The 17912-nt window shown below is 37.9% G+C and overlaps 1 protein-coding gene across 2 annotated transcripts in view; it reads right to left on the bottom strand.

The window, feature by feature from the left end:
• Nucleotides 1–582: 582 nt before the first annotated feature.
• The window catches only part of LOC135170243 (uncharacterized), a 96232-nt gene continuing 78902 nt past the window's right edge, over nucleotides 583–17912 (bottom strand). For both annotated transcript variants that reach the window (XM_064135892.1, XM_064135893.1), the window contains 2 exons: nucleotides 1485–1637; nucleotides 583–880 (listed from right to left, as the gene is read on the bottom strand). In XM_064135892.1, coding sequence (XP_063991962.1) covers nucleotides 805–880; nucleotides 1485–1637 — 229 coding nt within the window. In that variant the 3' untranslated portion in view covers nucleotides 583–804. The remainder of the gene's footprint in view (nucleotides 881–1484; nucleotides 1638–17912) is intronic.

Here is a 17912-nt window from a genome sequence, read left to right as displayed (position 1 = left end):
ATTCCTCTTCATTCATTTAATGTACGAAATGAAGAGAACACTGTATGAGTCGGTGCGTCCCTTGTTGCCCATAAAGAACCACATATGACAAGACTTTTGTGTTAGAAAGCTGAGTTGTGCACATATGTAGTTTCATATGCCTCTCACAAGCTCCATTTTTTTTCTTTTCCTTCATTTTTTTTAATGGTCCGATAGTTATAGCGAACAATCTATCTCTGTCGATCTATGAGCGAACGATTCGGTAGACGTTAACTCACGATAAAAGTAAAACCATGTCGGCTCTCGGTTACGGTCGAACACGGCACCCGATACACAGCCGTCTACGCATCTTTGCCCACAATTTCTCTCGTATTAAATTTACCAGTTAATGGACATTTACAGTATAATGTGAATAATTCAAAAGTTTGATTATTCTTTTTTTCCATTAACCATTGATTCAATTGTTTTTTTTTTTCATTTACAAAATACTAAATTCATCCAATTAAAAATATGATAATAAGTGACAGAATAAATAGAAAAAAAAATGATAATATTATTTTTTTATTTTATTTATTTTTTTCAATAACTGAAAGATTACGCACCAATTGGATTTTTATTATAACGTTTGGTAATGAAAATTTTTATTGAATTAATATAATTAATAATTTTCACCAAGAAATAAAATATTGTAATGCTTAGCTGGCTAGAAGTTACGAGATAAACCGTAATAGTTGGATCGAAGGTACCTCTTTGTGTATATAGACGTTAAAAATTCTATATCCTGGCAAATTGTTGTCACGACTTGGAGAGGCCAATTTTGCAACGTTATATGCACGTCTGCGTAAAACGCCGAACGTCCCCGTAAGTGAGGGATTCTTCTCTAGCAGCCACTTTGCATGACCTGTGGATAGACAATGTATATGTATATATGTGTGTGTATGGAGGAGAAAAATGGAAAGGAAAGAGGATACGTGAATAGAAGGAATATACATTCTATCTCAACACAAACTCCCTGCCTCTCACATATTTTTATGCCCTCAGTTGGTGTAATTTCCCTGCTCTTGAAGATAAGTGAACCGTGCTTTTATTTTTACAACGAATACACTTGACACTTCATTCAGATTGGATGGATTCATTGATGAAAAGAATGTGGGATTTTGTAATAAAAAACTCTCGGTGTTGTGGTTTACTAATCACTTAAATGAAAACTTATATGCGAAATCTATTTTTGGGATAAAAACGAAATACTTTGGTACAGAGACAGAGAGGTTTGATGCAGTCTGGGGGCCGGGTAAGGGATCCCCATTGGAGTGCTCATAATTCGCACGCATCCGACATGAGCAACGCCCACGATCCTATCGTGAATTGCATCGGCTGGCGTAATTAGTCTCGAGATAATTGATTTATTGGAAAATAGACGCTTGCTCTATTGGGAAATAATTATTTGAAGATTTTTAAAAAAATCTAATTTCAAGTGAAACGTTAAAGAGGTAACTTGGGTTTACCAATGTTTCAGCTGATCTTCATGCATTTCCCCTCGGTACAATTGCATATTCTCGCAGTGAAACTCAACTTGTAAAATGAAGACATTTCTGATTCTTTCAAAGAAACTTTGGTAAATCCCTTTAACGACTTTGCATGTCACGTAGAATGTTAATCTGCAATAAGAGCCATAAGTTGTAGGTAAGTGACAAAGTATAAGAGAGACAGGCGGAAAACGAGACTGTGGAATAAAAAACCCAGCCCTGTAAGATCTGATATTTAAGGTAATGAATGAATTTTTCCGCAATTGGTAATGGATCGCTCATCCTAATACATTAATTAGCTGAGCACGTAGAAAATGGTTAATCAACTGGTGATTTTGACAAGAGGAATCAATAATTAAAAGCCATCTAGCATCTACCGTATTCATCTACATCCACTGAAATGATTAATACTCATGGACCTTTCCCCATGAATTCCATCGTGTACACTGTTGAACGCGTTTTAACGTAGAAGCAGAGCACATCGTCACATCACTCGTCAACGTGGGTGCCTCCATAATTTTCTAATTAACCGGCTCGGTGAAAATCAGGGGTAAAATTCCGTAAACAACAAACGCTTGCTAGCTATTAATTAAATAGCGGTGGTAGATGGTGGTACGCCAACGTGCCAGAGTTTGGGGTGGAGTAATTTCGAACAAAACCGTGTGAGCGTCAGCTAGAGCTATCCATCCGCATCCCCCCTCCTTCACTACTTTTCTCCCTCAACCCTTTTGCACCCTCTCCGAAGAATTGCGTCCCTCATTTCCGTCCATCCTTTTCCTATAACTATTCCCCGGTGAACTTGTCATCTCTCGGCATCTCTCCTCCTCTTTTTTTCTCCTAGTCCTTCATCTTTCATTCGCACGTCTCGCATGTTCCGGACACAGAGAGCACAGTAGTCTCTCTCATTCTATCTCATATTCAGGTCTAGCCTCTGGTCCGAGCGCCTTTCATTATCCACTCGAGACTATAGCCGATTCGCTTGGTTCCATCTAGTTTCCTCTCTTTGGTTACTTTTGTTCTCTTTTCTACCATCGGCCAACGGACTAGATACTGGCCTGGCCCTGGCGTCCACTAAACTTATTCTTTCTCCTTTTCTCACTCTGCCATCTCTCTTTCTCTTATTTTCCTCTTCACGCCTTTACGCCCGTTGATTTCAATATCGGCGTCGGGACAATGTGCAGAGGAGAGGGACAGGGCAGGGGGTAAAAAGAGACTATGAAGCGCCAGCGGCTTCACGCCCGACCCACCTCAATTTCCAACCTTTTTCTCAGTCATTTTCCTGCACTTTTCATCATTATTTTTCTTTCATTGTTTTCCTTTCTCTTGGTTTTTTTCCCCTACCATTCATAAAAAGTCACAGTTTGGATACAGCAATATCTCATGGAGTTTCATTCAATATGTCGCATGCGTTTTACAGGTGAATGGAAAATCAGGGGAGATAAAGTGTGAGGATCAAGCTGATTTGAATTAACGCAGTGATGGTGTTAGAAATGACTTATCGGTTTCTATCTGACCGCTTGGCTCAATGGAAAATGACAACTTTCCAGTCGCCCGCACGATCATTCATTCACCCGTGTACCATACGGTTTATTAGATATCCTGAATGCTGTTTATATCGTGAAGAATATTATACATATTATATGTACGATATATTTCACAATGTCAACCGGTAGCATACATTATTATACGTTATAATGTGCGTAAATCCAATCAACACAACTCTTACTATTGTTCACCAATGTGCTCAATGCAGCTGACTGGATTATAATATACATGATAATGTAGTTTTGCTAGAGGATGACAAAATATTATCACATTATTATTGGGATTAGTAGAGTAATAGTAAATTGACGCGAGGTTATCTTATTATTTTTTCTGAGAGAATTCAAGTGGTGTTACGGTTGTATTTCGGCACTGGGGCAGGTAGTTTCTTGCTTTTGAGTGTCCCTCGGGTGACAGCAAAGTCCTGCCATGTGAATAAACGCGGAGAAAAAAAACTTTTTTTTTTACAATAAAAAACGGAAGCCTAACGGTTAGCCTTCTATTTTTGTGGAGCTCAATAGAAGGTGTGTTATAAAAAAATCATAAACGTAAAAGGGTTAAGACGAGTCATGCGCATCTTTATCTCAACTCATATCATTGCTAAAAGTATAACGGTGGCTGTTAGAAAATCGGGTTGAAGTTGTTCTTTTTTTTTCATTTCACTTTTTTCTTTACTTTTTGTCAACTTTTCAATGGCCTGTTAGCGACGCAAGCTTGACTCGGCTTTCATACTACGTCAAACTGGTCTCGACTACGATGCCACGCCTCATTCACATCAACGGGCACCTGACTCCCGATAGTTCCACCTCGTTGAATATAACCTCGTTGAACACGGGCCGTCTTCTTCTCCTTCTCCTTCTCCTTCTTCTTCTTCTTCTTCTTCTTCTTCATCTTCCACAACATTGATAGATGCTTTGGGGGACATTGTGTAGCCAATAATATTCCATCAGTAGACCGTATCAGTTTTTTTAAAATCTCCCTTGCTCGTGACGCTATAATACGGCATTATAAATGAAATAGTGATGTTGAAATACTGTCCAACTTGCAAATATGCACCTTCTCCAGTGATTAATTAACTTGTTTTCTCGTATTTACTTTGTTTTGGCATGGTTGTGCTTGGAATAGGTCAATTACGGGATGAACAATGTAATATCAGTTGAGAAGAAAAAAATAAATCAAAGTAAAGAGCCGATGGCGAAAAAAAGGGTGGAAACATCGAGGCTCTTCACGGAAGAAGTTTGAAATGGAACAAGTGGAAGGGGATGAATTGAGGGAGATGAAGGCAGCTGGTTTAGCGCATCCCAATTTTCGGCCCAGTAAATTCCAATAACGTCCGTTACCCTTAAACTGTTCGTATATCACGTTCTCCGGGGCGTCGCTCGATTTATAACGCTGGAATTCGGGTTATCGATATCCATCCACCGAGAGTTTTCCACCATCTCTCCACTTTAGCGATAGAAATTCCCTCACATTTTGACTACAATGAGTATAAGCTATGATGATCGAGTCAATTTATACCAATTCAGGCAATATAAAATGAAAATACTGGGACGCATTACTATCATTTTTTCCTTCAACTGGTGTATACGAAAAGTTTATTAATTGAAGTAGTATTAATATCATGCGGAATTTCATTGATTATAAATAAAAATAATAATTCCTCTGCCTAACATGAAAATTATCCTAAGCATCCAACTTTTGTGATGCATAGTTTACGTAGCTGGATATTGTGAATTTGATAATACCTAAAAGATTAATTTAATAATCCCCAGAGGAATATTAAAATAATGAATATTGAATTCGTTTAGGCTGTTTGAAAGATAAAATAAACACAGAGAGGTATCCTTTTGTCACGCTATCCATTTTGCAACCGTCTCTCCTATAACAGCCTGTCGAGAGTTATTGAGAGTATATGTTGAACCCACATGTAGAATATGTATGTAGTTGTCCCCAAAAGGGTCGATAGAGAGAGGGCACCGGGTGGGTTAAACGGAGGTAACTCTGTGGGAGACTAGAGGTGGTAGAGTGAAAAGCACAAGCGCGCAAGAGAGGCGGTGATCGAGCAGTCGCGACTTAATGAAACTCTTAAGTGCCGACAATTAATATGGCTTCCGAGTTGAGGTACAAGTTTCCGCGAGTCAGTCCGACGGCTACCAACACCTATTTACTACTATATATACATTCACTCTTGGTAGGTTATACAGAGGGTGGGCTCCGGGCCAGAGAAAAAAAAACAAAAAAAAAACGCGAGATGTAAAAAGAGCTGAGGGTTGAGGGGAGGAGGATTGTGGTAAAAAAAGAGGGTTTTATCACAGAATAGAAGATTTCATTAAGAATTTATTAAATAAGGTAGAAGTGCGACCAGTTGATGACATTACTCAGAAAGAAAAGACATTACTTCACAGTAATTCAGTATGTGTTATTTCATCGAATGTTAAAGCTAATATCCGAGGGAACGCAAATCATGCACAAAATAATCGTTGGCGTTTATTGGCTTATCACTGTCCGCGAACCATCATACTGCTGCGGATTTGGTCACAACCGCACGATTCCCCCCCTATTTTTTTTTTCCTCTCTTTCAAAATTTTTTTCTCCATTTTGTGTCCATCTGTCTCTCGCTCTCCCACTCACAGATGATTGGTGGATGGTCGCCGATGTAAATTTGTAGCGTCCATGTCGATTTCAATTCCGCACGTTTCAACATAATACACATATACTGTGCAGGACATAGGTATATATTTTCAGGTCATTCCAACAAATCGACAGCCATTAATGATTGCCGAGGTATATGATTTTACCATTGATTTTCCCCGCCACCGAATGATGATTCCAAACCTGTTTGGACTAACAAAATTATTTCACGTTGGCTCGCGGGTAATAAAAATAAAATCAATTGCATGAATAATGAACAAAACAAATATAAATGAATGAATGAAAAGAAGAGTGGGAGGGAGAAAAAAAAAGTCAAATGGAAGGGAGAAAGGGTACGAGTTATTGCGACACTCGGTCGTTTAGCCGGTAATTGATCAGTCCGTGAGTCGTAGCGAATAACGCATCCGTCGTGTTTCCCCTCAGGGGGTCAGATATAAATTTCATTTTATCAGGTAGCACCTTCTCGTGGGGGTAATGAATTAATTCTCACGGTTACCATATGAAAAAGGTCTTGAAAAATGACGAGAGGGACGGCGAAAAACACTGGAGCGCTATTATAACTATTCTACTGGCGGGTAAAAAAAAGACTAAATAAATAAATGAAAGAGAATGGGATAGTTAGTAGGAAATGAAGGCAGTTTAGGGTGGCAACGACATTGTCGCGATTTTATTGCTCTCTTGGAAAACAAGTGCAGATGCATGGTTGCACGTAATGCGAAACACGACGCGGGCGGGATGACAGGGTTGAAAATTCACGACTATACGACGGTACACCCTATTAAATGCGTTGAGGAGGCGGTGGCACGCCCGTACGCTTTAAACATTCTGTTCCATGCCATTCGTTACTATGCCATATACTAGCCATGAATGTAACCGTTCGTTTCCCCTCACGCCCTTCTTGCACTTTCCACTTTGCCTCCTCATCATCATTCTTTGCATCTCGGCCTTTTTGTTTTTTAACTATTCGAGCCTATCACATTGAGTTTTAACTCTGCTATTTATATTCATGATATCCTGTTCTTTCCGGACAGATTTAGAAGATCAACAAATAGGATTATTGCATTTAAACCATAAGCTGCTTTAATAAACGGAAGTGGAAAGCTCTATATTATCCGTACCGTGGTGCGGAAATTCTTTGGAAAATTGAGTTGATGGGTGTGAGTAGTAGGAATGTATAAGACAAATTGATTACCATCGGGCTTGAATAATTTGACTTTTTTTTTCTGCTCCGATGTAAACAACTGGTATTGATTCTTTCCTCACGCCATTTATTTCACTTCATGCACCCTTCTGACAAGTTCTTCCACGGGAACAGTTAACGGCCCTATCTTTTCCAGATTTGTGTGTGTGTGTCTGTGGGTGTGTCTCGGTTTTTTTTAGTATTTCTTATTTGTTAAAAAATTGATCGGACACGTGTTGTCGTCCACTTGCATAAGGAGCGCATATTCAAGTTACCATGAAAATACGCGTTCCACCCAGCAAACTGTAAAACTTTGCTCGTTTTTCAACTTTTGCGAACCGAAAGCTACGTGACGAATGATTCCCTACTTCTCCAGAGCGTCTATCGAACGTGGCATTGTTAACATGTTGCATACAACCATGATATATTATACATACTTCGTGATCCTTCCATATGACTAGGGGAGATTCGGGCCAAATGGACTGGGAGAAATATAATTGAAAAAAAAAATGAAAATTAAAAGTGAAGCAAACAATAATGGAGAAGATTTTTTTTCGCTTGCATTCTATTTTGTCCGCGCTTTTATTATTTTCATTCTTCTTCATGAGATCAATCAATTATCACTCAATGGTAATTACCCGATAATTTTTACATTCCCGAGTTTCGTGACTTTAATATTTGTTATTTCAAAGTTTGCTCAGAATGAGTGGGGCCCCTGTAACAAAGCGTGCTAAAAATATATACTTCAGGTCACCACGTCTAAGGGCGTCGCTAAGCTTTTAATGAACTGGATAAGTTAATTATGAGTCACCGCGGATACCTAAGGTTTGATCATCAACTATATAAGATGCGATAGATTGAAGGCGAACAATTCGTTGGTGCTGGTCACTAAAAGTTCACAGTGTCTACGAATTTTCTACTCTGATATCGCCGAGAGGAGTTATCTCATTTATTATGCATTTATTCAGGCTCATATGCCGTTCTTAAGAGCGAGCAAAGGTTTTTGCCCTGTGAAAATTTGAATTTCTATTGTTAGCTGCCTTCCAAGCAAATTTAAGAACAATGAGAAAAATTAGATTTGTTTTTGTATATTTTCTGATGATGGTTATTTCCTATTGAAAGCCCATTGACATTATGTAAAATTCCATATCACATTCAATCAGAGTGAACAGCTGAGCACTTGAACCACATTTCGCATGGCTAATTTCCAACTCCAATTGCATTCATATACTCAAAACTAGTGGTGGCTGGAGTTCATACTCAGAAATGAGTAACGATCTTTCCCACCCACACTTACGGTTGCCGGATAGTTTCAGAACATGCGGTCAATGATCCTCTTCTCTACCTCTCTCATCGTTATATACACAGTTTCAATAGGTTTTTCGATACACATTGAACCCTTCATCGTTAATCATTTTTCCACGTCTAACTAGCCCCCTTTTTTTCACAGATTCTAACATAAAGTACAAGTTGGGGATTTTCGTGGCTATCACACTCACTCATCCAATTTTTTTTGTTTTTCCACCAGTAGCGATAGGGTGACGAAAGAGAAGTGCGCCACATTCCGCTAGAAATCTCAAAGTTGGCAAAGTTTTGTTAATGACGAGGAAAAAGTTTGCGAGGTCGATAATTAATTGACATAGTGTGTTCTATAGGGAGAAATATATTATTATGAGGAAGGGTGAAGTATATGAAGAGTCATTTCGATAATGGAATAGTGCAATATTATCAGCCAATCATTGCCACTCTCTCAGTATGTGCCAATTTCCGATGTTTTCAGTGAATATAAGTGAGAATCAAATATAAGGAACAAAATTTCTTGCGGAAATACAAGTATACAAGAAATAATTATGTGAGAGTTCTGAAAAATATTCCACAAGTACAGTGCACCGATAATAAGCGAAATGTACGTAGTAATGGAATTATCATTTATTTCGTTTGATTATTTGCTCGTTTTGTTTTTTTTTTTTCAACTACAAAGCAATTTACAAGCAAATTATAGAATCTCTAGCAGTTAATGTCACTTAATGATCGATTAACGTCTCCTATACTATCCAGCGATTCTCTGATGCTGTCCTAACTGTGATATATATTATGGCTCCGTATATGTATACATCTACACACGTGTGGCTACGATTAACACAATCCCTCTGGGTAAGATAGCAGGTCCCCCGGGCGGGTATACATAAACGGCAATGTGTGGCTTCGGATATGGCGATGCAAAGGGGATTTTAGGTATAGTTGAGACGATCGATATTGAACGGAGAAGTTTCTCTGTCTTGATATCGTCGACTGTATAATTTCAAGTTGGTGCAACGGCATTTCAACTTGTCCGCTCCTATAGTAATCTGTCTGCGACATCGAACTTTGAACAGATTTACCATTACCCAGTCGATAAAGCCTCAATTTCGTCAGAGATTGTTTGCTGCGATAAATTGAGAAAGATCACGAGCTGATTTATATATTATATAGTCTGCTGTGTATTTAACAACTGTTGAGTTAATTTATCTCTCTTTCTTTATATCACTCTCTTCTCCTCGGTTTTATCGATTCAAATACCTTCAAAACTCGTTACTGGTGATGTCGTAGAAACTTTGAATAAGAATGTAAACGTTTGGCGCGCACAGCCACACGCCACGGACCAATCGATTTTCCAACATACAACTTTGCTGCTGCTGCTGCTGCTACTGTTGCTACCTATACATATACAGCCAAGTGAATGGCGATGGCTAGGGTAATAAGACGGCCGTTTGTCCTTCAAAGTGTCAAATAAGCGCATCGAAACTCTCCCATGCTGACCCCCATAGCACTCTGATCCACCTACCTATCCCACTTATTGCTTTCTCACTAGTCTCTTTTTCATTCAACTGCTGGAGCTGCCATACTTACGCCCCATTGTTACTCTTCGACTGGCGCCACATAGGTGACATTCCATCCATCGCTCACAACCTTAACTTTAACTTTTCCGCCCTTTGTTTTTCATCCACCCCACGATCCTGAATAATACATATACCCTCTGTTATTCATCTATCATGGTTGTTGCGTCTTTCAAGTATAGAAAATATATATATATATATGTAATAGAGTATTTAGTTTGAAAGGTCATATGTAGCCTTAAACGGCTCAAGTTAAAAAAGTACTGGTAAAATTCTTACCAACTCTTGACCAAGTTGAACGAGTGTCTCAGTTCGATAAAATTGTTTTTCTTCAGTTCCATGGATTTTACAAGGTCTTTTTTTTTTTTCATCATCCCATTTGACTACATTATTTTATGACAACAAGCTTTTCGCATGATTTGCTTCTTTCACTCCAGTTTTCATGGGCAAATGCTTCATCTTTATTTTCCCAACTGGGAAAAATATTTAAACTATATTCAACAATTTTGTTGGACCAGTCAAATTATGAGAAACTTAATGAGTCCTTGATTCTAGCTATAGAAATGTATATTGGTGAATGAGAATTATGGAATTGGAAATGTTGGTGACAGGGTGAATACCGAGATAAATGTATCTCTGGTTCTAAGAGGTGGTAAAGAAGAAGTAAAGTGAGCTGTGGGCGAAATGGTAACTTTTCTTATAAGATCTAAAGTTTCTGCTGGATGAAAGTCTACCTGGTGAGCGGACGTACAAGCGGTGGGAAATATTAGAGCTTTTAAACGTCGTTATTAGTTTGCGGTGTGAGATGAATAACTTGAGCCACTTTGAAAATACCCTCTTCGGTGTTCAGTTTCAATTAAAAAAACAATTGCCTTTTCATTTCTCTACCAGCATTGTGAGAGGTGAATGAATTATCAACCAGTGGAAATTCAGGCATGTGAAGGATACGTCACCTCTGAAAATATCCTTTTAATAGATATATAATTTTTATCTCTGGAAATAGAAGATTGGAGATTTATATTGATCGAATTATGATCTATAAAGAACTACTCTTTTCATAGAGCGTAAAAAGTATCAGCGATTTAATAGCTTCTGTGGATAACTCACCTCGTGTCATTTTTATCTCTTTTTATCAATACATTGATATAATAAAAATTCTTCTTTTCCATCTTTTTATGTTCCACTAAATGGTATTGAATAAGGCATTGAAATTGAATACACTGAATAATCAATTCCACTTAAATTATATGTTGTGAAATGGTGTTGAATTTTTAAACACCATTTACGGACAAACTGAATACCCTATTGATTTTAAACTGGTAAAATACTGAAGGTGGCCAATTGACATATCTTTTCAATTTTGCTAACTGTATTCGAGGCTAGTAGTCATATTGGCTTTTTTCGGGTCATTGGTTTTAACGTAACAACGATGGGGAATAAAACCCCTCTTGTTTTCAAATTCATCACGCGATGTTGAGGATAGTGTGCTAGTTTATTTTGCTCCGGAGTTCGTGACTCAGCCCGCATCGATCATTCATCAATTTTAGCTGTAGAATCGCTCAAGATGAAACACTGATAAACAATCGGTTATTAAACAATTTTCAACAATGTCATAAAGCCTTAAAACTCTCATATAAAATATTAATGAGGTAACTTTACCTATTTTTTAAATTTCAAAAATGCCATAACCGTGTAAAATCTTCAGTTTTATCTTAATTTTATGGAGATGGTATAGTGTACGAGGTTCTGCACAGAGACAAGATAATTATCCTTGATATGAAATCATCTCTTGTTTTCTCCATCCTATAGTGGGTTTCATGACGCGACAAAGGAATAATGATCACACATAATGAGCGAGTCTTCAAGTCGTGTTCTTTTTTTTTTCATTTTTTCCATCATTTTTCCGACAGTATCATTAAAATTTCTATTGACACTGTGTGGGTAATAATAACCACTTAAAATTATTTCCATATGTTAGACGCAATGCATTACTATTTATTCGAAGAGTTTTTCATGTCTCTTGTTCGTTTGTCAAGTGTGGGGATTGTTGATTCCCCGAGGAAAATGGTAGCAGTTATTCCCCAGTGAAGTTCGCACAATGTGTCCGTCGTTGGACTGGGTGAGTTTATTGAATCTTCTGTCCCTTGAACAAAAAATAGTTCAAATTCCATTTGTGAGTGCTAGAGAGTGGGGAGATATTGCTTCTCAATATACCCTCAGAAAAATTGTGATTGAATTTCTTTGGAAGTTAGGGAACTTGAGAAGCAGAACAAAATCCAATATTCTTTTCTCTAAATGTCAATGCTCTATCAGGGGACTTTGAAAAATAATTTTTTATATCTGAAGGACAAATATAATCCCTTTATTACCCTAGTCGTCAGTCGGAGAGATTCCAATTGTAATTACTTTTACAATTTAGAAAGTAACTCCCAAAAGTGCGGGAACCTTGAAATTTCCTTGGTGGATTAACAGCTATATTTATTCCTTTCATCGATACACTTCATTTTCCTCATTTGAGGTACTCTTTTACTACTAATGGCAGAGTTGTTCCAAGGTTTTTAATTTAACGACAGAAGCCTTGAGCCAATGCCAAGTACTTTATGAATTCGTCGGCGACCTTTAATATCATGATTATCATTACTCTCGTACTTTCTTACTAGTTCAACCGAGTACTTTGATCTTGAGATAATAAAATCTCATACTCGCCCATTCCAACGGTCTTATACATTTTACGAATTCTTTTGCCGCATAGAAGGCCTGGTGGAGAAACAAAGTATAGGGCATCTGAAAGGGAGAATAACCTGAGGGTTAAAAGATTCAATGAGAAAAGCCTGAATAAGAGCTCCTCCCCGAATTCTTTAAATTGGTAATGTTTTTTTGACGAAGAAAAAAAATTGATGAGAGTTGAAAATGCTTTATCAATTAATCTCGTGCAGTGGTTAAATATTGTTCACAGAAATAAAATTCGGTTAGTTTAAAATGACTCCTTTCCAATCGAATTATATTAATTTAAAAATCCATTAGGTAAATTGTGTCCATGAAGAAAAACAGGGGAGAGGCCTGGCGAGACAATGTGTGCAAGTGAAGAAAGCAGAGTGGGAGACAGAATAGGGAATGTAGAGTAGATAATGGTCGGAACCTTTCGCGCCAATTAGATTTAATTATCTCAATTCCAGTAAGGGGTAAATGTCCACCTAATTATCGTTCGAGCAGAGCGTGTATTAATAGCCGCCAGTTGGCTGTGTCGTAGTGGTGCGTATATATGCGTCATGCAATGAGCAAGGGGAAATGAGACTAAGAGTCTGAGGCGGTGGGTGCCCTGCCCTATTGTAGTAGTAGAGTGTAGCGTTGAGTATCCAAGGGTCAACGGGGGTTAAAACGTTCTCATAATGAGACCAGTAAATGGTAACTGGTAGTAACTGACGTACCGAGGGATACGTGTCAGTATTAACTTAAGAGTTCATATGCTGGAGCAACTTTTCCTCCTCAAATTATTTTTCGACGAGAATTGGACAATGCAGCACCTTCAATTTCATAGAATTTCACAATTCGATTAAACGATTCAATCCAATACTCTAATTCCATAATATTACTTGTATAAATTTATAATAAAAATTTCAATTCAATCTGAATGGAGAAAGGTGAATACCGAGAGAAAATAAATTGAAATAGTTTAAAAGGGAAAGGAATAATGCATCATATACACCCGATATACCATGAAAATATATGGTTCCTTTATGTACACTTTGAAGAATGAATCCCACCGATCCAAGCCATATCGATGTACATATGAGTACGGTTTCTTCTCATTGCAGTCTCTTCATTCCAATACTTCCTTCATCCTTCCTTCCTTCCTTCCTTCCCTTTCTTCCCTTTCCCTTTCTTGTTCCGGAGCCACACAGGAAACCCGTCACCTTATACGCGGGCATGTTACGGCTTTGCGCTACTTTATATAGTGCCAAGTAAGCTCTCTCATTCACCTGCGTGTCTATGTATACGTGCAACGCCATGTATACTCTATGCGCCATCAGAAAATTTAACCGCATTGATGTACCTCATCTTAATTATTTGTCTTGCAAAATATTGTTTAAATTTAAAGCGAAATAAGCACCGTCGATCCCGATGATTTTCATTCTCCTCGTGAAGTAATATCGGTATGAGAACTGCGGTACAAGGGAGTGAGGGTGAAAGGGTCAAAAACGAAATAGGGAGGGTTCGTACAAGTGATGTACGAGGTTGCCGTCATCCACCGCTAGTAACTCTCTCAAACAATTTTTTTTTCTCCCTTTAGTTTTTCATTTTCCACTTTTTTCCACCTCTTTCTGCTTGCGGGAGTGTGTATAGTGTCTCAACTCACGGATAAAAAGTTAAAAAAATGGCATTGCGGGGACTGGGGGAACCAGCCGTCGCAACATAAAATTGCCATTATCTTCGAGGCATGCAGAGTTGTGCGAGTTACGAGAGAAGCTCCCGTAGAACGTCTTTTCTCATTCTCGCTTCTTTGTCCTTTTGCAGCGTCCGTTAAATAAATACTTTTTCCACTTCTTATGGACTGCAGGACCCCCTGGTAACCCTTCGACAGGGGATTGGCAGTGCGCCATGTATAACAGACAGAAGGGGTAAATAGAAAATAAGTGGCATGTTCTGTGGCCAATATGGATGAAATCCCGGAAAAATCATTATCCATTACAATGCTCTCATTCGGATATTTGCATTGAGAGGCATTGAAGTAAATGAAACAGTTCGATATTCCAGCGAGAATGACAACTGAGCTTCTTGTGTCATTGCATCCTGGCAAAATGTATAATGCTCAATGTTTTTCTTCCAGTGTGTAATTGGATGTAAGCATTAGAAAATAGTGAATGAACCATCGAGACATGAGAAAATTTTCACTACTAATTTTTTGACTCATTACAATAACTTTGTTCATAAATCGGCGAGTTGAGAATAATGATACACGAAGTGTACGTTGGCATGATAATTTCCGCGTTAAAGTTTCGTTGACGGCAAAATTTCACCACTCCACGTGGGAAAAAGCGTTGAAGGGAGATGTTAGAGGAAGTTGCAACTCGGAAAAGGAGTGAGCACGCGCGACGTCTGCAGCACGTAAGAATTAAGCCCTTGTCCCGTCGAGTTGACGTGACAAGAAGCTGAGGGGAAAAAAAATAAGGAGTTTACCGTTTAGTCGAGTCGTAAAAACGTCTCATAGTTTCTCCGTCTTTAACTCATACGTCTTACTACTTACTAGCGCTTCTATCTCGTTTCACGTTTTCTACCCTTACGGCATCCTACATATCACCAACTGTCATGTTCTTCTCGCAATTTTCATCACATTACATTGCGATACAATACAGTGAAAATTACATGAACGATGAATGAAGTACAGAAATTGAAAGGAGTTAAATTTGTCGGTATCGGGACCAGAATAGAGTGTAGTACAGAGCGAGGCACGCGACTCTGGTATATATATATATATACATATATTGGTTTATTAGACATATGTATATGCATTTACTAATACCAATGTATGAACATGTCCTGAGCTCGTACACATGGAGTCCAATGAACGAAGTGATAACACATTGCGATGCAGACACCGAAGGTAAATATGATTCAACTGCAGTGGAGTGGTGTAGAGAGGGTCAGATGAAGCGTTGGTTGATAGCACAGAGTCGGCCAGAACATCAACGATACGTTGAGCTTTGAATTGCCATGAGTGTGTATAGGCGCGTCAGTGATTATGCATGTCCGTCACACACTTTTTCCCCTGTGACTCTTCATGCGTTATAATTCCAACGGTTTAGTTGATGAAATTAATATGTATATGCATGAGCATGTACTGTACTATGTTTAATATGACAACAGGGCAACAGAATGATATATTTATTATACTTAAAATTTTCTAATTATCGAGTATTTAATTAGTGATGATAAAAATGCTATCATTGGGGTAAAATCTATTATACATTTTCAACCATTAGATATTGATAATTTTTTAAAGTATATCACGTGGTTAATGGCGTGTGCTGTGTAATGAAAGTCAGCACCGGTGGACAGAATGTCACTGAGTCACTTGGGGTATATAATCCCCCAGTGACTTGGTGGATGACTCAGAATAACTTGACCGTTCATTTGGTAGCGCAGTATCGAGTGATATAATGCTGTATGCACTCTACACTCTACAAATTATCACCCAGGGAATTATTGCATTTCTACAATAATCATTTTTATGGTTCACGTGAAAAGACTCGAGAGTGCAGTTATCGTGAATCTTGAACTACTCAAGTGATATTGATTTCCCATAATGGAAATTATTCATTCAATTTTAATTTTCCTAATCTATAGTCATTCCATTCTGTTTTATTTTCCTTCTTCTTATTCTTTTTACTACGTTCCTTATGAAATGGAGGTTTGTGTCCTTTGTTCATTACCCAATCCTCTATGAGTAAACTCACGCAGGCAAATTATTAAAAATGCAAAAACCCACTTCCTTTGTAGCCCTCTAGTCTACTTTACCCCTCTGGCTGAATAAGATTTCATCACGTGCCTGGAGAATTGCCGAAAAAACAAAAAAATGCTTATCTCCGGTGCGTTACGTGATGAAATTGGTGGTGAAATCACCACCATATCAATAAAATTTCTGTATAATTTCATTCAAATATGTACAATGAGTCACATACATTTAAAGTGCAGAATATCATTCATCATATCGCGTGAGTTGGAGCAATTAATCGTGTCACCGTTAGTACTTGGTTTTTTATTCATTTATTCGTCATATCATTAGGATCATACACTGAGAGAAAAATTCAATAAAAATTATGAGAATAAATATAGATAAAAATTATGTTTTTAAGCGTAATTCACGAGAGCTAAGAAAATATTCATTTTAATTTGTAATTTTTATGAAATATTTCTCTCCGTCCATTGTTTCCACACATGGATTCCAAGAGTGGGAGCAAGCTCTTAGAACATTTGTTTGACCCCTTGGAATGAAGCCAAATAGGAATTGGCGATTGACCAAACCAATGGTTTGCCGAATTGCTATAGCGCACACTGTGCGTTGTACCTGGAGTGCATGCTTTACGTCGCTGTTACGCGTCATGTATGTACATACATATATGAGGGCCTATAGGGCGATCAAGGACATGTGATTCGTTATAAAGAGCTGTTTTGCGTGAAAATGTGGGTGAGTGATAGACATGGAAATTACGAAAATTTCAGATACTATGGATTATCCATTATTATGACGAAATGGGAATCTATCTGTCAATCATGTCAAATGTTATTTTTTCAACCCTTCAGCACATTAGGTGTCTCTCAAATGGCAATTTCATTCCGATGATTATGAGAAGGGCCACTTAGGTGTGCGTCATCGTCTCGGCAAATTATATGATGGGAGGAGAGTGAAAATTGAGGGGACCAATGCCGCGGGCGTTTCACTCTGGTTCACTTGAAATTTGATCCTACGTCACCATATACCTACTATATGATTGAACCTAAGAGGATAAAGTCGTACTCATCATGAACAATAATCACTTTACAGTTAAATTCAATTCAGATCATTCACTTGCGCATTACCTAAATTATTCTGTAAATTTTTGATGAATATTTTGCTCCGTGCACCAATGGATAAAAAATAAAAAGCCAGGGTAGAGAAAACGGGAAACGAAAAATACTTGAAGCTACGAATTTTCTTAACGCCAAGTACTCAGATGAGACTTCCTTTGTATATTCGAAGGATTTCCGCTAATGAAATAATTAAAATTACAAAGCTCTCCAGCGGTATTCCACTTTGCGCTACTCCATAAACTTTTTTTATTTTAATTTTTTCTTCTCTTGTTTCATTTACGGAAGAATAAGATTCAGGGTCTTGATATACTCAGTTGCTTAAGAAAATTACAAGAGAATTGTCGTTGGCATTTTCTACGAAACCGCCGCCGAATTAATTGGACTCGATGAAATTCAATCGCCGACCCGGCTACAATTTATTCTCGGGTCTCATTAAAATGAGCGAAATGTCTAACCAATTTTTAAATGCCTTCATCTGTACAACAATTTTACAGCAAACAAAAAGTCATCCTGTAATAAAGTTTCTTTTATGGGCAACATCATTCTATGGGATCGTTGTTTGTTTTACTGCATATTATTACAAACACC

The sequence above is a fragment of the Diachasmimorpha longicaudata genome, chromosome 16 (genome assembly GCF_034640455.1).
Source record: "Diachasmimorpha longicaudata isolate KC_UGA_2023 chromosome 16, iyDiaLong2, whole genome shotgun sequence".
In the NCBI taxonomy this organism is placed as follows: domain Eukaryota; kingdom Metazoa; phylum Arthropoda; class Insecta; order Hymenoptera; family Braconidae; genus Diachasmimorpha; species Diachasmimorpha longicaudata.
Note: the sequence above shows the minus strand (reverse complement) of the source record. Positions and strands in the feature narration are given on the sequence as shown.